The 23,572-nt window shown below is 38.2% G+C and overlaps 1 protein-coding gene across 1 annotated transcript; it reads right to left on the reverse strand.

Moving 5' to 3' along the window:
• Positions 1–690: 690 nt before the first annotated feature.
• Positions 691–22,664, reverse strand: slc37a2 (solute carrier family 37 member 2). Its single transcript, XM_026182508.1, has 18 exons — positions 21,954–22,664; positions 20,048–20,129; positions 19,191–19,281; positions 17,540–17,618; positions 17,312–17,447; positions 14,507–14,583; positions 10,476–10,642; positions 10,341–10,378; positions 10,103–10,264; positions 8,304–8,394; positions 8,133–8,195; positions 6,876–6,961; positions 5,565–5,613; positions 5,017–5,090; positions 4,853–4,931; positions 3,765–3,862; positions 2,627–2,691; positions 691–1,990 (listed from the first exon to the last, which is right to left on the reverse strand). Exons 1-18 carry the CDS (start codon positions 22,016–22,018, stop codon positions 1,975–1,977), a joined length of 1,518 nt encoding a protein of 505 aa, XP_026038293.1. The 5' UTR covers positions 22,019–22,664; the 3' UTR covers positions 691–1,974.
• Between the last annotated feature and the right edge of the window lie 908 nt (positions 22,665–23,572).

Genomic DNA, 23,572 nt, shown 5'->3' on the forward strand with positions numbered 1-23,572 from the left:
TTCAAATTTCACATTTTTTGAGATGCACTGAATTTTAATTTATTCTCTCGAAGGCAGGAGGTAAATATGCACTCACACAAAGAAATAAATAACATATTATTAAAATCACCCACATCCACTGCACAGTAATATCTTTAGTTAGACCATATCTCAGTCTAATATCTTATACTCAAGTTTCCCCAAGTCTCAGAGTGTGCATAAACAACTGACGTGTTCAATTCCATGAAATCTTACTGTAACCCACATCTGAACCTCCCAATTAAACACCACATGCAAACATCCAAAAACCGGAAAATTTCCAGTTTGAGCTCCGGCTTAAATATCGCATAATTTGCACAGATTATTAAAAATCTCAGATTTCCAGTTTTGCCTCAGGGCATCAGGCATCGTCATCTCAGCTGCAGCTTTTATGTTCCTGTCATTCACCACCCTCATATATCCCCATGAGTAAGGAAATCCTATAAAATCAAATATTTATTTTTAACTGGCAGTGAATGAGGCACATCCATTGTGGTTTAAAAACACTTTCATGGTATTGATTCTTTAACTCTGTAATGTCAAGTTATTCATATTTGATACATGGCTTTTACATCAGTGTGACTTTTTTTCACCTGAAAAGCCTGACGTATACAATCAGACACATGCATACTGTAAGCAATATATTACACAGAAATGCCAGATGTAGCAAAATCATGTGCAAATTTCTTTTTTTATTTGTCAGGAGGCTTAATAAACATTCAAGTTTCAAAAAAGTTTGCATTTCTGGCGGTTTAGGCTTTACAGTGTTAAGAAACAATATTTAAAAAAAAAAATTTTTCTGTTTGCTGTTCAATAATCTACACTAGAAACCAATCGTCTCTTTTAGTTTGAATCTACCACATACAGCAGTAGAACTGACAGCATTTTTATTCAACTTAAAAAAATCTTCCTTCAAAAAGTTAACATGAAAAGCTTCAGGGAAGTAGCTTCGTGACCCCATGCCTCATGCAAGACTGGTAAAACCATCTGATCCAACAGTCTCTAGCTTTAGTTAACTACAAGTAAACTACTTTGTAGTTAATTTCTTGGTAATTTTGTAGAAAAACAATCAATAATTCCCCAGCTTTCATCATAAGTACGTCGTACTATGGGCCGTAGATTGACATGACCTTGCCTAACTTTCAAGAAAATAAAGGAGACACAAATTATATTATATTATTATATTACTTACTTAGCTACTTAAAATTACATAAAATTGTATTTGTAGGTAAGTCATTTTTAATTTTCTGGAAGCTCTGGAAGGTTAAACCAGCTCATAATATGACCAAAACACTGAAAAGTACAACGTATTTGCAATGTAACATACGGAAATATTGTTTGTTTTTCTGCAAAATTATCAAGAAAAATGTTAAACAGTACTTAAAATTACTTATTCACAACTTAAATTTTATTACAGTGTACTTATGCCTGTAGTATTTAAAATTATTTACAGTATCACTTCTCATGTTACACGAACCCTGTTAGTCACGGCCACATTATAAAGTGTTAGCCAATTTCCAAATTTGAAATCACAAAACTTTCTTACTTAGTTCCTTACACTTAGTTTTCAGTTACACGGTGACTTTCTACTGCATGTAAAACCCTCTGAAGCAGTTTCTGACTCAGCCAGTGTTCCAGCTTGTTTGCCTAAAATGCCATTGAAAGGGCACAAACACCAAGGAGACAAAAAAAAAGACCCAATAAGAAAAAAAACAGTGTAAACCATTTAATGCTAAAAGAACATTAAAAACAAGTAAGAATGAGTGGATTAGTCCTCAAAAAGACATTTGTCTCCTTATAGAAGCATACTGTCGTACAGTTAGAAGGCTTCAATCATCAGCTCAGCAGAAGATTGTCCAAGTTGGAGGTTAAAAAAAAAAGAGTTAGTTGGTTGTACGGTGAGGTCAGTTTCATCATTGTTTCCTCCCTTTGTGTGTTTTGGTTTTCACTTTGATTTCAGAGCTCATTGAACCTGCAATAAAAAGTCACAGTTAGTTTAGAGGATGACAAAATTCCTGCAGGTAGAGGCTGATCAGAAAAACCGATACTATAATCATATGCTACACTGTTAGCTTAGCAGCAAACAACAGAGATGCACTGATTTCAGATTATTTCATTTCATTCTGTGAGTATATTCTGAAGAATAAATGACTCATGTTTATAATAAAACACCTAATCTGGATTACTGTGCAGATGTGTTCAGGTTTACAGAGGAAAACAAATTACTTCAGGGTTGGATTAAACTAGCACAATATAACTAATTCCTGTGCTTTACTTTTTCTCAAAAGTGTATTTTGTTGCCTCAGGGAAGAGCCAGGATAGTGGCTTCCACCTGCTTCCAGTTATTATATTAACGATCCTAATACATTTCCCCAGCTCCCTTTTTAATGCACAGGCATCCTTCTTTTCATGCAACCTCTAGAGAAACTGAGGCTTTTTTGTAAAAAGCCTTCCTATTGTGTTCCATCTTTACCGGCTGTGTTAAACATATTTAAACATCAGTCTTTTCTGTATTGGCTTACTTAATCTCTAGGGTTCCCCGAAATGAATGTAAACAAAGAAGGTAAAGGTCGAAAAAAGAGACAGTGGCGTTGACGATGATACTCACCCTCTGGCTCTGGGTCCACACCCACACCATCTCTGAGCTTCCTTGTAAACAAGCCTGGACAAAAACTGGAGCCAAACAAAAGAAGTGTCAGTTGGGGGTTTGAGTGGTTCTCATAAGTTCTCTGGCATACTCACAAACCACAATATTTAAAAATCATTAGGAATAAAAAAGGATCCATGTGGAGCTTAGTGAAATAAAGGTCCACAGGACAGCATTGGCAAACTATTGTTTGCTCCTTTTCTCAACATAAATCAAGTGAATTGAGGTTAGCTTCGCGGCGGCAACGTCTCGACTTAGGCACCGATATTCTGCATTGCACCAGTAACATACCAGTAATGTTACACAAAGACTCGTCATGTAACTTACATTGCCAATAATGGACTATTATGACATGAGACTGGTACCATGTTTGTGGTAAATATAACCGACTCTGCAGAATTGTATGTTCAGATGTTTCACAGACTCAGCTGGCTCCTTTATTCAAGACGCCAGTTTCACCGGTGCCAATTTATTTTTAAAGTAAACTATATAGATATACTATATAAGAAGTTCTGAGCAGTTTTTCTTTAATGTCCATTTTGTACCAAAGAAAGCTGTTAAAAAAACCTTCCAACTGCAATAAGTTACCTTTTCATTTTTTTGCCTATTCAGACATGCTTTGTTTTGCTACCTCACACCAGTCTGCTTATGTTTTCAATGTGAACACTGTACTGCACGTTATTTCTTTGTTAAATGAATGAATTACTAAATTTGTTTGTAAGGTTGTAATTTTGTTTGTTTGGTAACTTTAGCTGTCAATTTTGTTGTCTTTGTTGTGTTACACTCACCCACTTTAGTAGGCACACATTGGTAACAACCACGTTTATGTTTGTGATGCTCGAGTTGCTGCTGTGTGATTGGCTCATTAGATATTTGCCTTAATAAGCAGCTGAACAGGTGTACCTAACAAAGTGGCCAGTGAGTGTACAATGTTTAATATTGTTTTCTCGTATACATTTGTATCAGCGGTTTTATGCTGACACAATAATAAATTTAGGATGAACCACCACAACAATCCTTAAATTAACTGGTTGGCATTTGCATTAAAAAGGAACAAGTTTATTCTATGTGAGTGAACAGATAAAGATTGCTCTCTGACCAGGCAGGCTAAGACGTCAGCAGAGATGAGCATGTAGAAGACATTGTTCCAGCCAGTTGGTGAGATCACACCGGCCAGCAGAGGACCCAGTGCAGCTCCTGCAGAGAGCATAAAAATAAGTCATTAAGTGTAAACGCATAAAGTCGTCAAGAATTATTCAGACTTAAATGAAAAAGTCAGGAGGAAAAACACAAAATGGAAAAATAGCCATTTCCTTTTAAATCACACATTAAGTACTCAATTTTCTAGTCTCTCAGGACTTCATCAGTTTCCATCTTCTTTTTTACAGTTACACAAACTGCTGTCCTGAGTACAAAAGACAAAATAACTGTTTATGTTCTATCTACGCTTTTAATTTTAATTTAAACCATGAGACAAATGTGGACAGAAATGCAAGGATGCATTAATTATATTAGAACTAATAGTCTCCGTGTTTTATAAAGAGTATGATATGAATACTAGTACATGACCACGCTACAGGACTGTTTAGTCTTTTGTTATGTGGTTGCTAGGCAACATGATGACGCATCAAGCCTAATTAAAGTTTTATGGATATACATTATAGATGTCATTTTTGTGAAATTACAGATCATACAGTGCTTTTATATGGTGCCATAGGTAAACTATGAGTAAAGTCCAATGTCTACCTCATTGGCAAGTGGTTGCTGGGCAACCTGATGACATCATAATAACATCGGATATAGAAAAAAACCTTGAGGGGAATAAGATGTACCTGCGTGTCGGGTTTCGTTTCTCATCTCCTGTTCACACAGGAGGAGTTCATGGGCAAAAAAACTAACAGTAAGATGTAAGCTCTATTTTTAGTGTCCACCAACTCCTGAGGGCAATACAAACACTTTTAAAGGCTAAATGGTTCCACCATGATCAACAGATGGGTGCTAACTTTACCTGTCTGCAGTTTGGTGCTGAACAGGTGACATCTGGAAGATTTTGGGCTTTTTTGAGACAAAAGAGGCTTAAAATCCTCTGCTGACTTAACCAACTCGTTTGTTCCTTAGTTATTATGATAATTACAGATGAAAGAGTTAAGCTCAAGATTTTTTAACGTTTAGTCATGATATGCATACCTATTGATCCTGTCCCATCAATAATTGCGGTCACTGTCGACAGCGCCCTGGCGTTTCCTTTCAGACTCTCGTGTGTCCCCTGTGGCAACGGAAGCATCATTATGCCAATGGCGGAGACATTTTTAAGTAAAGCAAAGGATTTCCTATGATGCCTTAGACCTTACCAGGTCAGCAGATACAGCAGTTGTGATAAGAGCATAAGGTCCATTCACCAGGGCTCCACACAATAACAGCATACCTACACAGAAAGAAAAAGTATAAGTGAGGGCTGAATCCACAACAAGTCTATCTAATCTATTTTCAGTTCGAGCTAAGTTCAGGTCAATGTAAGCAAATGTAAAGAATCTGTGAGTTATCTATGCTCAAATAATGAATTAATAACTCTGAAATCTTTCTTTCTACTGAAAACATGATCAATAAATCAATGAAATCTTGCATCTTGTGATCAATTTCTAGACGTCTTGATTATCAAAAATGCTTTACTGTGCAATACTTCCTGTCTCCTCTTTCTGTCATATTCTTGAATTTTACTTTGATTTTGGCAAAGTGACCAGTTTACAATCATGACCATACGCTACATACACTCCATAATATTGTGTCATAAACTCTTAAACATTATACAAGAATGTAATTTGAGTAAACATTTTAACAACAAGGTGTTTTTAATGTGATTAGTATCAAAGTTAAAAATGACAAAATAAAGAAGTCTTACCGATTGTAGTACCGAGGCTCCTCTGCCCAATGTTATTATAGAGGAAAAGCTGAGAATAGAGCAAAACAAATAATCAGCCAATCAACTAATTGTGGAAAATCTGCACATGGGTGACAATTATTACAGCCAGAAACCTCTCTCACATCAGTGTGAAATATCATCCTGTCAAAAACATTAAATACACTTTGACTGAGAGAAGCTTCCTGAACTCGGATGACAAAACTGGTCAAAAAAAAAACTGGTCAAAATGATTAATAATTTTTACCCCAGTGAGAGAAATAACCCTGCTTTTGGAGCAGGCGTCAACAATGCTGCTCAGGATGTTTCTGTGTCATTATTAGTTAAAACCAGCAGATTTTAAAAAAACAAAGACAAAAACAAAACACTTAAATCTCCTTATCAAATTTTTTTTTCTGTTTTTTATGATTTGAACTGGTCAAAAACTGTGGTCGACATTTATAGCAGTGCTCCATCTGCAAGTCCATGCTATGAATAACGCTGGCTTTGCATTCAATGTTACAGTGTCTGAGATCAATTATCATTTCTTCTATTTGTGTTGTTTTTGGTAAAATTACCTTATTGTGGTTACACTAACATGGAGCCAAAAACACCAGCACACACTTGTGATTGACTTTTGTGAACAGCAGAATATACTGTCTGTATATACTGTATACACCTATCCTTTTTAAACAGCACTCTTAGACTGGGTGTTGATCTTTCATGAAGCGTGACATCACAGTGTTGCTTTAGTCACACCTCCCACACACTGAGTGATCTTCTGTAAATAAAAAACTTGAACTTTCTGAAAACTTATTTGAACTTTTTACACTTGTTTTTAACAACTTCAAACAGTTTCTTGAACATAAGAATGAGCTCACTGTGCTCAAATAGCCTCCACAGTGACCAGATCTCAATCCAATCGAGCACCTTTGGGATATGGTGGAACGGGAGAGACACATCCTACAGAAACTGTGTGAGGCTGTCGTCTCAATATGGACCTAAATCTCAGATGAGTGTTTCCAGCACCTTGTTCAATCGATGCCATGAAGAATTAATGCAGTTCTGGAGGTAAAAGAGGGTCCAACCCAATACTAGCAAGATGCATTTAATAAATTTGAGGTTTTTTACCCATGATGAAGGCTTGTATGCAGAAGCCTCTAACCATGGCAAGTGTTAGTTATTTAAATGAAAGTGTTGTTGACCTCTTGGATTTTTAAAAATCAAGTTTACACCAGCCACCCCCCCCCCCCCCCGTCCATTTTCACTGCTCCACAATCGTATTATTAATCTAATATAAGAGGTGACACTCACCATGGGGGCAGCAACAACCAGCATGACGCAGCACGTCGACGCCCTCCCCCCAGTGTAGTCAGACACAAGGCCCGCCAAGATGCCTCCTGCAGACACAAAGACAGTTCAGTCAAGTTTTTCCTTCTTCCCACAAATATTTTCAGAGTTAGTCTCTTGAACTATACGGGCGGGTTGAAAATTTGAAACCTTTTAATTTGTCTTGTTTTTTCCACAATTGTTGAACCCCCATAACTGCTTAAGAGCAGGAGATACCTGCATGAAATGTTCACAGCTGAAAAACTTCACATCTACCTCACCGTCACCACCCACTCAAACCTCACAACCTGAAATCTTGCCTAAATTCAGAATCCTTTTGTTCTATCGCTATCACTGAGCATGGATATTATGCGATATATTATACTTTGAATAGTAAAAACTGCACAAATTTAAAGGTTAATTCAAGGTTATTTAAAGGTTAAAAGTTAAGATTTTGACTGCATAAAATTGGGAGATTTTAATATTAAGAATTCATTAAAAACAAGTGTTCAAAAAAGGTTTTAGTTTTAATTTTAAAGATCTTTGTTTCTACAGAAGACTAAGATATCACTACTTATAATTGTTTATAATTAGTTTAAAATAACTATATATGTATTATATATTTATTATATTTTTACTTACTGCATAGTTTTCACCTTTGTATATTTCACTTGTATTTATTCCCCGTTACAGCTGTTGTTGTTTGTACTCAGAGTTTGGTCTTCAGGTCTCCCTCATGTTTCCCTGTACCATATCTGACCATCTGTCTCTGTGTTAGGTATCCCTGTCTTGCTTTTTCGTAACCTTTGTCTCATGTGTTTAACATTCAGTTTTCCTTTCCTAGTCTTGTATCCCAGATTTGTACCAGCTGTGTTCCCAGGTGTTTCTGATCTTCCTTATTATCTTGTGTTTATTTATAACCCCAGTTCTCCCTTTGCCCTTCCTCATGTCGTTCCTCAATGCTCTGCACCTCCTTCTCCTGTGTTTCATGATATTTCTGATATTTTGGTTTCCTATTGTGCAAACATTTTTACTTTCAGCATTCCTTTAGGGTTACAGGAATAAAGCTAAAGTCTTGAGTTTATTTTCTGCATTTGGGTCCAAATCCCGCCTGTCACACAGCCGTATGTGACACAGTCACACTGCAGTGATGCATTTTTGCATCATGTTCTGCATCTTTATTTCTGGCAAAAACTGAACTGACTGAGTGATTTTACAAATCAAACAAGACTCAAAGCTTACCCAAGATTCCTCCGACATCAAATAATGTCGACATATCTCCTGCTTCTTTTGCCTCAAAATGTGCTAAAAAACAAAAACAAAACAAATGCATTAACTCTAAAAACTGCTTTAAATCACATGAACTGATCATTAGGTTATCTTAATAGTAAAATGATGTGTGTAAATACTGACCAACATTTGAGATGTAGAGAGGAAGCCAGTAGAGGAAGGTGTAGCTGACCAGTTTGGCAAAAAGCAGACAGAGCGAGAACTCCACCACGCCCTGAGAGACAGAAAACATCATGAAAAAACCCCAGAAGCAACTTAAAGTGTCTGTCATCCTGTAATTCACCGTTAGCCATCAGAGAGGTGCAACACAGGTGGAAATCAAACACCCTCCCCTTCTGATACAATGACAGGAGCAGAGTTGCGTGTCAAATCCATGCACGGTTTTCAAAACAGCTCTGACTCTTTCTCATGAACCCACAGTGAGGACATCGCTTAATTCCAGTTTATTCAAAGTCATTGGGAAATGACTGTGAGTCACCTCATGGGTTCTGAATTTCTTAGACCTTCTCACCTGCATGGGCCTTTCCCCATGCATAGAGCAATTTGAGGTGATTAAAAAAAAACAACCTTTTTTTAAGTGCACATATGATTGCAGATGACTATGGTTTCTCCTAGTTCCCTAGGAGATATACATGAACACAGGTACCTATAATGTATTTAATGTGTATCCATGTTTCTATGCTTAACTCATTCACTGCTCAGGACCTGTTCATGCAAACCTGTCTTCATACCACTGATGAATAGCTGATCACAAAGAAAGAGGTGACTCATAGAAACAGTTTAACAGTAACAAACAGCAGAAATTCACCATGTTATCAATAATAATAAAACCCACTGGTAGTGTTTGTTAACCAGGCATACTGAAGAGTGGAAAAGAGTTATAACTCGTTTTTGATCAGGACTATTTGCACTGGCTAAATTTATAGAGTTGTAGTTAAACTGCAACTTTATAACTCTTATTTTGTCTTATTTTTCCTAACATATACTCACGTAAATTCCTAATCATTATCTTTGATTCACATTTATTATTCCAACAGAATCATTGCTGTTTCCAGCAGAAACCTCCAGGAAGGCGGGTCTTTGTGACAGGCATATTTATGGGAAAGTAATTGTTTCTCATAAGGTTCTTTCCTAAAGTCATAATAAACACTGACTGGAAAAATCAACTGTTTCTTTGACAGTTGAAGAAAAAAAAAAGAAAAAGCGTTAAGTGCCCCCAGGCGATTTCAGCTCTTCGTGCTGTCTGGCGGATAATTTGCTCGCTGCTGATTGGTTGGAGTAAAAAAAGAAAAAGAAAATAGGAGGTAATCGCTTAACAGCAAAAACGATCATCATCACGGGAGTGATCAAGTCAAAGTGAGTGAAGTAAAGGTGATAATAAGTGACGCATGAATTGGTCTCTAATTGTTGTGTCAAATGTGACTTATTTGTTACTAGGCAACAGTCTCATTATCAGCAAAGTAAACATAACAATGAGATTAAACGACCAATCACTGTCCCTCCCATCTTTAACAGGATAAACACACAGAGCCGTTTTCACAGGAGCCGCGTGGGTTTGTGACTTTCGAAGAAACAAAAGTCTCGTTAATAACATTAATAACGGCTCCTTTTCATTTAAGTGACCAGTTAAGACAGACAGCTGTGACAAAAACAGTCTGACAACCTCAACTTTAATAATATAAATATAAAAACAATTTGTGAATATTTTTCATTGTTAAAGAAACTTTAAAATAGTTTTTATAACGTTTGTTTGGAGTGATATTTTTAATTAGCCACTAGGTGGTGCCAAAGTTAGCAATTTTCAACCCTTGAGTTAAACTAAGCGTGATGGGAAAATTTTACTGTAAAATATGGCACAAATATCTGCACATTCAAAGCCAATCAATCACATTTCTGTGATTAAAGGTGCCATTTCCACTCACAGGTATGCGCAGCGCTCCGAGGAAGCTGATGGCCTCGCTGTGCTCCTCAACAATCACGTCTGGCTCAGTGGAGACGGCTCCATTGATGGATGGATCAACAATGGATGAGTCCCGCAAGAGAGGCGCCGTCTCACCAACCTCCTGACTCCTCTCCTGACCACTCTGACACACAAATAAACAGCTCAAGCAGACTTTTTCATGGAAAGAGGGGAAAGGATGCGTTGCTTTTGTAACTTACATGATGCTGAGGAGATGAGCAGTTCACGTCTTCAGGTTCTGAAAAGAGAACGGACGAAATGGGATGGGAGACATTAAATCTTAAAGCTCACTTTGGGGAAGTATTTTGGATTTTGTCTGACAAACGGAAACTCACTCTCAACCAGGAAGAAGAAGCACAGGACCCCAGTGCAGGCGATGATGATTCCAGGGACGATGAAGGATAATCCCCAGGCCGTGGAGACGAAGACTCCCGCAATGAGGGAGCCCAGGATGTTTCCCACTGAGGTGTGGGAGTTCCACACACCCATGATGAAGCCACGCCTGGCAATCAAAACAGAGAAGGTCACGAGAAGTTCTCCTGCTGAAAGTCAGTTTTACAAAATGGATTCATGAATGTTGAGCTGGAGTCTTGAAGCTTGTCAGCATGCCTTTATGTTGTTTTATGCACTGAAGACATTTGGGGAAGTAAAAAGTAGGCAAGAACTTAATTAGGGCTCTGGTGCATTAAAACAGAGATCACTACTGGGGTTTAAATGGGGCCTACTATGCTTTGCTTCTGTTATACATGTAAACAATGTGGCAAATGTATAAGTAATGTCTGCGAGCCACAAATTAAGGCCTAAAACTGTCATGTGTGTGTCAGCTGTCACCGCTTTTGTGAGTGGAAGGCCAGTAAAAACACACATTTATAAACGTTATGAATTTAAAAAGGGAGAAAAGAAAGAGTTTTATCTGTTTCCTGTTTCTCTAGAACTATCAGACACTGTGCAGGGTCTTGGATAAAGCCATCAGGGTGTTTTCCAGGTTTGTGTGCGCTTTTTTTTGGCTGACCTTTTGCCTTTTTATCTGAGAGAGCGTGTGTGCTGTGATGATTCACAATCATTTCTTGTGCTCTCTGATACTCTGAATCCTGGAGCACAAGAGATTTGCAGGACCCAGACAATGGTTAACATATCTTAGCATGACCACAGGGAGGCAGGAAAACAGGCTTAGCCAGATTACAAATGTACATATGAATGAACAAGCTGATTGTTTAACTGACTAATAAGCATGATGTCCATTTTCTCTCACGGTTTGATTAAGGTAAAAAAAAAAAAACGTAACATGTTTGTTGATATGGCCAGAAAAAACCTGGTGAAATTGACATTTGGTGAACTTTGCAGGATTTTTGTGCAGGTGCTAGATTATTCAATATCCAGTTCTGAAACATGATGTATGTCCTTCTCATGCACCGCCTGTGCAGGACTTCCAGATGCAGCGGTTCACACAGGTTATCTCTCCACTCCAGATCTGTCAATCTGCTAACTTAGTTCCAACTGACATGTCTGCCTGAAACTTCATATTGAGATTTTCTTTGGAGTAAAAAAATCATTATGGTCGATACAAAGCTGCAGAGGTGCCTCTACTTGTAAGCTGAGGGGAGTCATTGAGAAATTAATACAATGACAGTAAAATGATGAGTTTCAATTCTCAAATATGGTGATTTTTCGACAGGTTTACTCTGTCAAAATCCTCGTATTTGTTACTTGTCTGGGTTTACAAAATGATATTTGAGTTGAATGACAGGTTAGGGATCAGTTTTGGGTTAAAAAGCAGTCATCTGCCAAAAACTGATAACATGTTTTTGTTTTTTATGTCCATAAATATCCAGGTTTATATTGTTAAATAGTTTGTAGTCATGTAGCCACGTTACATGGGAAAAATGTCTCAAGCTAAAGTTATCCACAGTTCAGCCAGCCACAAGCCGGGAGCCTCAGTATGAGCAAAGATCAAAGCAGTGACAAGCAAAATTATGGAGATGAATGAAAAAGAGAACAGTCCTGTTATCTGTTGAAGTTAAAATTTCATATGTACAGTGGGGCAAAAAAGTATTTAGTCAGCCACCGATTGTGCAAGTTCCCCCACTTAAAATGATGACAGAGGTCAGTAATTTGCACCAGAGGTACACTTCAACTGTGAGAGACAGAATGTGAAAAAAAAAAATCCATGAATTCACATGGTAGGATTTGTAAAGAATTTATTCGTAAATCAGGGTGGAAAATAAGTATTTGGTCAATAACAAAAATACAACTCAATACTTTGTAACATAACCTTTGTTGGCAATAACAGAGGTCAAACGTTTACTATAGGTCTTTACCAGGTTTGCACACACAGTAGCTGGTATTTTGGCCCATTCCTCCATGCAGATCTTCTTGAGAGCAGTGATGTTTTGGGGCTGTCGCCGAGCAACACGGACTTTCAACTCCCGCCACAGATTTTCTATGGGGTTGAGGTCTGGAGACTGGCTAGGCCACTCCAGGACTTTCAAATGCTTCTTACGGAGCCACTCCTTTGTTGCCCGGGCGGTGTGTTTTGGATCATTGTCATGTTGGAAGACCCAGCCTCGTTTCATCTTCAAAGTTCTCACTGATGGAAGGAGGTTTTGGCTCAAAATCTCACGATACATGGCCCCATTCATTCTGTCCTTAACACGGATCAGTCGTCCTGTCCCCTTGGCAGAAAAACAGCCCCATAGCATGATGTTTCCACCCCCATGCTTCACAGTAGGTATGGTGTTCTTGGGATGCAACTCAGTATTCTTCTTCCTCCAAACACGACGAGTTGAGTTTATACCAAAAAGTTCTACTTTGGTTTCATCTGACCACATGACATTCTCCCAATCCTCTGCTGTATCATCCATGTGCTCTCTGGCAAACTTCAGACGGGCCTGGACATGCACTGGCTTCAGCAGCGGAACACGTCTGGCACTGCGGGATTTGATTCCCTGCCGTTGTAGTGTGTTACTGATGGTGACCTTTGTTACTTTGGTCCCAGCTCTCTGCAGGTCATTCACCAGGTCCCCCCGTGTGGTTCTGGGCTCTTTGCTCACCGTTCTCATGATCATTTTGACCCCACGGGATGAGATCTTGCATGGAGCCCCAGATCGAGGGAGATTATCAGTGGTCTTATATGTCTTCCATTTTCTGATGATTGCTCCCACAGTTGATTTTTTCACACCAAGCTGCTTGCCTATTGTAGATTCACTCTTCCTAGTCTGGTGCAGGTCTACAATACTTTTCCTGGTGTCCTTCGAAAGCTCTTTGGTCTTGGCCATGGCGGAGTTTGGAGTCTGACTGTTTGAGGCTGTGGACAGGTGTCTTTTATACAGATGATGAGTTCAAACAGGTGCCATTCATACAGGTAACGAGTGGGGGACAGAAAAGCTTCTTACAGAAGACGTTACAGGTCTGTGAGAGCCAGAGTTTTTCCTTGTTTGAGGTGACCAAATACTTATTTTCCACCCTGATTTACAAATAAATTCTTTACAAATCCTACCATGTGAATTCATGGATTTTTTTTTCACATTCTGTCTCTCACAGTTGAAGTGTACCTCTGGTGCAAATTACTGACCTCTGTCATCATTTTAGGTGGGGGAACTTGCACAATCGGTGGCTGACTAAATACTTTTTTGCCCCACTGTAAGTGCCTCATATTTACTCCTGATGCTTTTCTTTATCATATAAATATGTTGCACCTGACATATGATTACATATGTCAGGTAAAGGCAGGTTTACAGCAATTCCCCTAACACAAAGACTCCAGCAAACTTATGACAGCTTTTGCACACCTAAGTCACATAAAGGCTTATTTTGAACTGGACACCGTGTTCAGACTCAAAGATATCAATAGTTTTGCACTCAGAATTGATGAGGAGTTAATAAGGGAACTGCTCGAGAATCCAACCTAAAAGCGGAATTGATAATGGCAGTCAATTAGATCTTGTCAATACTCATCACCTATGTACACATGCAATCTTCTTTTTAGTGTAACCTAACTTCTTTGACTGGCTGAGGTGGACATAATCAATAGCAGCAGTGCAAACACTGACAGACATGTGACTGTTACTATAAATATTGTTCTTTTTTCTGTTCCCTGCCCCTTTCTTTAGTGTATTTTTAGAGCCAATATATATATATTCTTAATATGTCTGTCTGCTTGCTGTGCTTGTAGTTCTACTTCAGTGAGAACCAGTTGTTCAGGCTCATAACTTTAATTTATGATGTGAGTGTCGTCTGACCTACAACCAAGCCTGGTTTGACAATGTGCTTGTGTTTCATTCTGCTGCCATCAAAAAAAGAAAGAAAAAAGAAGGGAAAAAAGCAATTTCTAATGCACATTCAGCATGAATTCTCCCCCACTACTTACTTCCCCTTTCCAAACCAGTTGCCAACACAAGCCACCACTGCTGGCCAACCGGTGGTCTGCACCAGCCCGTTCATGACCTGCAGAATGAAACAGAAAGAGAACCTGGACTGTGTTAACGTTCTTCGTGAAACCCTGTAAACTCCGCATGAAGAGGAAAAGAAGAAGAGATAAACTAACATAGATTCTCAACATTCCTACACCAAACTGATATAAGCAAAGCTCTGCATGTGCAGTCATGTGATGCAGCTGCGAGTCATGTGATAAGTGAGATCTAAGAGTGACTAAGCCACCATGTGCTCTGTGCACGTTCAAGTGGAAAAGCTGCTAAGAGAGCTCTGCACTGACCTGCAGAGCTCTCAGTGGTCACGCCTGTAAGAGATGCTCAATATCCATACCTAAAGTGCACATGTTAACAGGTTAAAATAAACAGGATCATAAATGAAATAAATACTGTTGACCCAGTTTTTTAAATACTTCCGGTCACAGATTTCAATTTCTCTATTGCCATAGACGACTTTTTTTTCTTACAAACTCAATTCAATTCAATTTTGAGGTAAAGACCTTAGAATAAACTCATTGTCCATTTATTGAATGAATCCTATTTTTATTAAAAATTAACTTTATTAATTTTAACTTTATTTATTGATTGATTAACTTTCCATGCTTTCCTGAGAAGTGCTGATGGAATTTGACTGCTGGTCATGTGACACGTGTGAAGCTCATGTGATACTTGAGAGGTGTAAAACAATACTGCAATCTGGCAACTGCACAAAGGTCAGAAAAATTAAATAAATAAATATTTTCCTGCATTTATAGGCGGACAAACTCATGACAAAGATAAGGGTGTGCAGCTTTTCTGCTTTTTATATATATATAAATCAAATATCTCCAGGTTTTTTTAAGCTGAGGTTTCAATTTAAAGACTTAAAAAACAGACTAAATAGTCTCATTACTGGCATCCCTAATTTATGGGAAGGCAACTAGCCTAAGCTGTGGCTGAAGCTAATTTTTTCACTTGTTTCTGAGCTAATCCAACCCATTGGCGTGTTATTATTAGTGGTCAAAAGGCGTGAAAAAAGCCCTGAAGTGAAATAACACTTTTCTGACAGCGCCTGTGTTTAAGACGAGGCACTGAGTGAGAGAAAACATTTCTACAGACCTCAGCGATCAGTAAAACCTGAGGTCAGCAAGAGACAGTTCATCTGATCACTGCACTTCCCTTATTTTTTCCACCTAATGCAGTTTTTTTTGTATGCTGCAGTTGTTCCCGAAATGGACACAATTTTGTTTATAGCAAATCAAAGTTTCCTCATTCTCAGCAGAGAAAGAGATTCAAAGACAATCCGTTTAGAAATGTAAACAAAAGGCTTGTGCAACATAAGATAAAAGGATGCAAATCTACTTTCTCTCTTAGACTAATACAACAGCTAAACTTTACTTTATGTCACAAATTGAACTGTAAACACAGTGTATTTATGCAGCATCTCTATCTGGGTTTGTGTCTCTGAAGGAGCACTGATAGCTGATAGCTCCAGGGAAGTTCTCCACGGTCACTGCAGCTGGCTGCTGTTCAGTAAAGATGAAGTTAAATCGTGTAAAACCGCACTTTGCTTTTCATTTGTGTCCAAGTGTTAGATTAATCAGCTTCAAAGAGAGTCTATAATTTCAGTTTAGTTCAGTCAGGGCAGGCTCAGTGTTTTAACTGCTCAGTCAGGTGAGAGCAAAAAGTCAAACTCACTCCTTTAATTTTTTAAATCAAGAAAGTGTCAAAATGTTTCTACACTCTCTTCCCCTGTTTTTGTCTAATAGTGGATTTTTAACATTAAAACAATTACAGGACATTTACCGATTTACTTTCTCAACTGTGTGGCTAACGAAACCACCACTTTCTGTCACAGTCTGGCGAGGGCAGACTGTATGAATTGAAAAAAGGACCCAAAATGCAGACTCCAAGGAACAGGGAACAAAACTTGAATGTTAACAAAAGGTGAGCCGCTTAATATGGCTGGTAAAAAAGGTACAAACAAAGGGCAAGGCAAACTGAAGCAAAATTAACACAAACCTAAACTGGGAAATCTAAACAAACAATAAGAAAAACCTAGACAAGAAACTTGGAAGCATGGCATAGGAAACATGGCGTGGACAACAGACGACCTGACAATCACACACTGAAAATAGAGGACTTAAATACACAGCAGGTGATTAGGGGAAGTGGAGACACATGAGGAAACAGCTGACTAGGATAGACATAATGATGCACAGGCAAGAGTAAAACTAACCGCATGAGCACAGAACACAAGACCCCTTTTCAAAATAAAACAGGAAACATGCAGACTTAGAAACGACAACCAGAACTTGACAATGTAAGACACAGACATGAAACGCATGAAGAGCAGGGGAGATTTAACATTGTTGGAAACACGAGGGGAAAATAATAACTAGAAACACTTAGGCATAATAATACAAACTTGATAACATAAGACACGCAGCATGAAACACGAAGGCTGAGGGGAAACTTAAATACAGGGGAAGAAAACACAAGGAGTCTAATAACCAAATGAACTTAGATAACCTAATGAACAAAATAAACTCAAACTTAAAACGCTGGGTCAAAAGACCCAGGACCATGACACTTTCATGCTAGCAACCTAAATCAGCTAATGTGTGGCTGATGAGCTCACATTTCAGCTCTTATTTATAAATGATATCACAGTCATATGCCCCACAATTGAAATAATAAAAGAGAACAGGATACATGAATCAGAAAGTAAATTAAAGGTCAGGTTTGTGGATTTGTTTCTTTACCTGGACGAAGGCATAGTACCCCAGTGAGTGGATGTTCCAGTAGAAGCCGAGGCCAAACAGACATGTGAACAACCCACTCATCAACATCCCAATACTCAGGTAGTACCGCAGAGGGAGACGCTCACCAAATATCCCACTGAGAACATGAGAGATGATTATTATTCAGTGCAGCACATGCCCTCTCAGACAAAAACACAACAAGGTCAGCCAAAAACAGCAAATACAAACCTGAAAAACATCCCGATGGCATAAGCAACCAGAAAGCAGTTATCCAAGACCCCAAACAGTGTCTGATAGTTGTCCTGGTCTTTAACAAGAAAACAGAGAAAACTGTTACTTTTCTCCGCATCGGCGCGTATAATTTTGTGAGGTCTTCGTCAATTAGTACAGCTCACACACACAAAAAACTGCAGCAGAGTTCTGGACCTGTTAATCTCATTACCAGCTCCTCATTGTATTCCTGTCATCAATAAAATAATTCTTGTTTATCTTACTACCACATCCCTATGCTACAATGTTGTTTGGTCAGTGAACCTAGTCTGTTGTTAGGTTGTTGCTAAACAACATCATAATATATGCCTAATTAATATTATTAATAGCTCTTCTATCTTTAGCGGCCCCCTTTTTGTCAACTTTCTTCTGATTGGTTTATTTGCAAAAAAAATGTTTTGAATGAACTGATGGGTGGGACGTCTGTGAACACAGAGTTGTCTGGCTCTCTGGTCTGACCATATGATGGACTATTAACCTATTACAGGCTCTCACACGATCACAGCTGGACTAGATTCAAGCTGAAAACTTAACCCCAGACTTAAAGTTGCTTGACAAAGAGGAAGGAATGATAGTAGGACCCTTTTAATATAATCCCTGTAATTTAGTTGCTTTCAAACTTGCCAGAAAAGTAACCACAGAGCACAGGAACTATGACAAGTGCAACTGGTGGTAATTCTCTGTTGTAGAAGATGTAATTGTATCTATCTTATAGCCAGTATTCTTCCAGTGCAGCTTCAAACACTTATCTCTTTTCTGTGTTTCTGTAACATTAACTAAAAGTTAAATATTTATCAGCTGCAGGTCTCACATGATCAGCTCAGTTTCACAGCAGCTCACAAACACAAACAACAACCTTGGCCATGACAGTGCAGCCTCTATGGATTTAGAGCACTAAGCTTAACTCTCCACCAGACTTTTCCCCCAAAAAGTTCCAGGTACTGCAGATTTCATCTATTAACCTCAACTTCTGGCCACAGTGTAGCTGTGTATGTGGTTTAAATGACCTATAATACTAATGCCAACAAGTAAAGACAACTATACGTGAGTCAACAGCAGCTGGTGGACTTTAACCAAAAACTCTAATATAAAAAAAATATAAAAACACAAATATAAAACCAGAGCAAAACCACCAGTTCATTTTATAGTATCTCATAGTGGCTGATTTTAAAGTTTTCATCATAAAATGATCTAGAAAAGGTGTAAAATTTACTTGAACACCTCTATAATGTGGCCTCCAGTCTCAGAGAAAATCTACACCCACACTACAAACTATTTAGTTATCAGTGTACAGCATGTCCTTCGCAGTAGGTAATCATGCATCAACATACTTGGAATTTCTGGGGTACTACAGACGACAAACAAAGTCTCCCTTTTCCTTGTTTTTTTTTTGAGTTTCAGAGCTTCAAGAAGCTGCTTCACCACAGCAGCTCCTCCTATCCATGCATACGCCACTTTTTCCACTGCAAACACCTAACCAACTGATAAATCATGTGTAGTAATAATTTGGTACACTGAAACTTTCTGAGAGCTGCAATTGTCCAAAATCTCATCTACTAGAAGTTGTGTTTCCAAAGCGAGCATTAATGACAGCATTTAAAGGACTTACCAAAGGGTGGCCAATCACACCAGGTAACATTATTGGTTATATTAATGTCTTTTGGCTGAATGACGTTGGAGCAGTTTCTGTGCAGTTCACTCTGAGTGCGAGAGAAGAACGTGGAAAGAAACCAATTGAAATGACTAAAACAGTAGTTGACACAAGCAAATGAAGAACCAAAGATTTAAAAAAATTATCTTCTATAGGTGTATAAATGTATAAAGATACAGTATAAGAATATGCCAGGATACCACTATTACCACAAACAACACACTGCAGCTCTCAGGGTGACAGGATCACAGCCTATGATTGTTTTATGACCACTTCATGAATACTTTGTAATTTAAACAATGAGGGGCTTTTACAGCATTTGACTTTAAAAGCCTTCATTTGCAGACCATTGCTGTATCATGCAAACACTTTCAATTGTTGCTTGACTATCTTTGATTGAAACAACAAGAAAAATCCCTTTAGCATATTCAGCAGACGTCCTTTAGAGCCGTTTGCTTTTCTACCAGCTTTTGTGCTTCAGCTGTTAATTTCTATGAATTTGTAAAGACACGAATACCTTTAATTGTGGCTGTGTCTGAGTTATATGTAGATAAAATTATTTTCTTAAAAGAGCGTATCTTCTGTTGTCTCCCTGATCTTGTGACAAGCTAAAGATTGAATGTTAGAAATTAGATTTAATCAATATATCTGTAAGGAGATAACAAATGAGCAGTGTTAAGGTAAAGATTTTGTCCATTTTTGAGGGTAAAAAGTACAAGACAAGAAAGACATGTTCTGTCCTTCTAGAGAGCATTTGATCCTGCAAAAACACTGTTAATAGTGTTCATAAAAAGAAATTCAACTGTTCCAGTCACCTTAACAATGCTGATAGGTTTCCGTGACAAGTGATAGGCTGTGTAGAACAGGAAGGTGAGGATGAGAATAAAACCACGATACCTGCAAAAACAGACACATTAGAACCAAAATCATTTAAAAATGACAATCAAATTATCTTTATTATTCAAAATATCAAAACAGAATAATAAAAATAAACCTACAAAGAGAATAACTAAGGTATGCTTATTAATCATGCAGTGACATCAATTAAAATGCCTCCAGCACAAACACATGACACAAAACAGTAAAACTTTCCACTGACGTAGAAATATTTGTTTGGGTAACAAACTCACAGATCAGCTGTTTTCATGCTGGCTAAACAACACAAGTTAATAGGTGGAAAAAGTATTCTCAGTGCTCACATTATACTTGGAGTGTAAGGTGTTAATTTGAGATGCAAGAGTGTTAAATAATTCAAAGCCTACTTTTATTTGGTTTATGACCCTTGAAAGTTTATCTGTCTGTTTATCTTTTCAAAAGGAACGTGAACCTAAAGTTCTTTTAGTCCAGTGATTTCACCTAAATTGTTTGGAATTTGAGAGATACAGTACGAAGGTGTGTTTAAAGAATTAGGAATCAGGACAAACACAAATAAGACGCACATTTGTCTGAATTGATAAATAATGGTGAAGACTGTGCATACAAAAATGCTTGCAAAAGGTGGTAAACAAACATAAACACTAACTATCATCATCATTGTTTATGAAACATTCGGTTTTGTCTTATTATCATCATTTGATTATTTAGTTTGATCTTTGTTTTTGGAGAAATTTATACTATGCTGTACATTCAGGTCATTGAATGGTTTTCATATTCCGGCGTTATTATCATGGCAAACCATTCCAAGAGTGTTCCAAGCAGATATGGCGGGAGGAGTTAAGGGCACATCCTTTGTTAATAACAAACTGTGTGTGAGACAAACATTTTGTTTGTCCAGCACAATGTGGGTCAATAATTCAATCATTTGCTTTAATTATTTCAATGTGACCTTCTCAAAGTATATGAAACTGAAATAAAGGGAAACTGAAGTTGAGTCACATGATACTCTTCCTACTCTCGTGTACTCTCCTTTCCTCAAACATTTTAAGAATTTAAAGATGCTTTTTTCCCAGTTGCTGGCTTTTCTTTTGGTGGGGATCCATCTATCAGACTGGTCCGACTCATTCTGAGCTACACAATCCTCATGAGACTCACCGATGAAAACTCTCTTCAAGATTCACCCAGTTAGTTTCAGTCTTTACTGCAGCCGCAGTTCCTTTTTTAGTTTTTTCATTGTATTCCATAAAATCTGTGCAATTTGTAACTTTTTGGTGGCTTGCAGTTTTCCAGCTTGGTAACCAGCAAAAACACCCTGCATTTACAAAACATACCTGAGGAGCCTGAGTTGTCTTAAGAAAAATTTGTATTTTCTATATTCAGTCAGATTTAGAAAAGCAGGAAATATAATGGAATGGCTCTTTACTGACACTTTATTTGCTGATAAATCTGGAGGTATAAATCCCTTTCGACAGTTTTCGGTTATTGCAAAATAACCCAGTGGTCGACACTGGAAACTGTGGCCGGCCACCTCTTAAAATGTCAATTTTTTTAATGGAGTTTGGTGGGATTCTAGATTCGCACAGGGGAAACCAGACGTGCCGGGTACAGAAAACAAGAAGTAGTAATACATTTATAACAGGAACTGAGACATTTAAAACAATAGCTGGTTACATGATAATGTCTCTGGATTTACTGGTCCCAGAACAGTTCACATTCTGACGGTTTATCGACTAGTTTGAGTCAATCATCTAACAGAGATATCAATCATTTAGCAGAGATAAGAAGCAGCAATCTCCATTACAGGGCTGCGTGTGCGCCAAGAGGACAAAAAGAATGGAAACTTACCAACTATCCCGAGAAAAGTTGGTGATAAGTCTTATCCCAGGAGCCAGAGACGACTTCATTTTCATTTGATTATTTTAAATATTGTGAGAAAACAGACTCTCAGCAGTGGGTTCCGGACATGTCTTCTTGGAAGCAGACGGATGTTGAGCAGGTACAGATGAATAAACGCAGAGAGCTGACTAACCCTGGATGAAAACAGAGGCAGTACTTGTGCAGTACCGCAAAATAAAAACAGACCTGTGCGCCTGCTAAAATAGAGGCTCACATGGGGTAGCTACGGGAGCTGTAAAGCAGCTCCTGTTGGGAGGTACCCGCAGTGAATCTCCAGCAATGCTCCATAATGACCGGCTTTTATACTTCAAGTACGCAGTCAGAAGAGCCGGCCTGCCTCTTAAACGCTGTGATACAAGTGTAAGACACCGCTGCTATTAATACTCCAATGTTGGTTTGGTTTTCCATAAGATTTTCCAGCCTCCCGGCGACAGCCTGTCCACCAGCCCCTATGCATGCGCATATGCGTGACGTAACGCAGGCGATTCAAAGACCCTTGTTTTGTCTAAACGGGGTTGGACAGTGGGTGGGACTGCTCAAAGTGGAGGTATTTCAATTTAAGTTAAAATGCAACAGAATTAAAAGTATCTGAAAAGCACGTGTTAGGCTCTTTAAAATGTTACACTTCAGATCAAAGTCCTTCTGACCACCTGGGTGCTCTGCAGGTATCCCCTCTGGGTACATGCCAGTGCAGTTATTTTAAAGAAATAGCCTTGATTAAAGCCTTTATTATTAAATATTTTATTCATTGTATTATTAGTTTTTTTATTAATTTAAATTAGTTTAAAGTTGGACATTAAAAACTAAAAGTATTGATCAAATTATTTAAAAAGAGGCGTAAAATATTCAAGTTTCGCTTCTTATTCCAATCGGTTCACAAGATGAAAATCAGTCCTGATGAAAATCAGTCCTGATTTTCATCTTGTAATTTAATCGTCAGCAAACAGTTAATGAGTAAATCAGTAAACTATGATATGCAATGTGTTGCCCAGCTCAGCATCTCCTCATTTAAATCTAAAATGTACATTCATTTAATTATTTGCACCTTGCATCTGGAACCCCGGGCGAGCAGAGGGAAATGGTTACAAAAAAATTGCCGTGGTCCTCTGAATCTGATGACACAGACCGAGCGCTGGTATATTCTTCCCTGGACGTCCAGCGTTCGTGTCGCATACTAATTACGTCGCGGGACGCTCGGACGCGTTGCTATGACAACTACCCAACACATTGGAAGTTACTCCATTGTAATAAGGAAAATCAGTCCAGTCGTGGCGAAGGTGATCCGAGTCCGTACTAATGAAAAACATGTTAAAGCCTAACGGGACCTTATGGGCAACACTTTTCCAATCTTCTATCGATCATTTTTGGTTTGCCTGTTTTGTTGTAATTTCCTGAGATTGTGAGAGCATATCCTAGCAGATCAGCAGTTTCTAAAATATAAAGTTCAGCCAGTCAGGCATCAGCAACCATGCCATGTTAAGTCACTTAAATCACCTTTCTTCCCCATTCTGGTCCTTAATTTGAACTTAAGCAGGTTGTTCTGACCATGTCTACAAGCCCAAATACAT

Source organism: Astatotilapia calliptera, chromosome 10 (assembly GCF_900246225.1).
Source record: "Astatotilapia calliptera chromosome 10, fAstCal1.2, whole genome shotgun sequence".
In the NCBI taxonomy this organism is placed as follows: domain Eukaryota; kingdom Metazoa; phylum Chordata; class Actinopteri; order Cichliformes; family Cichlidae; genus Astatotilapia; species Astatotilapia calliptera.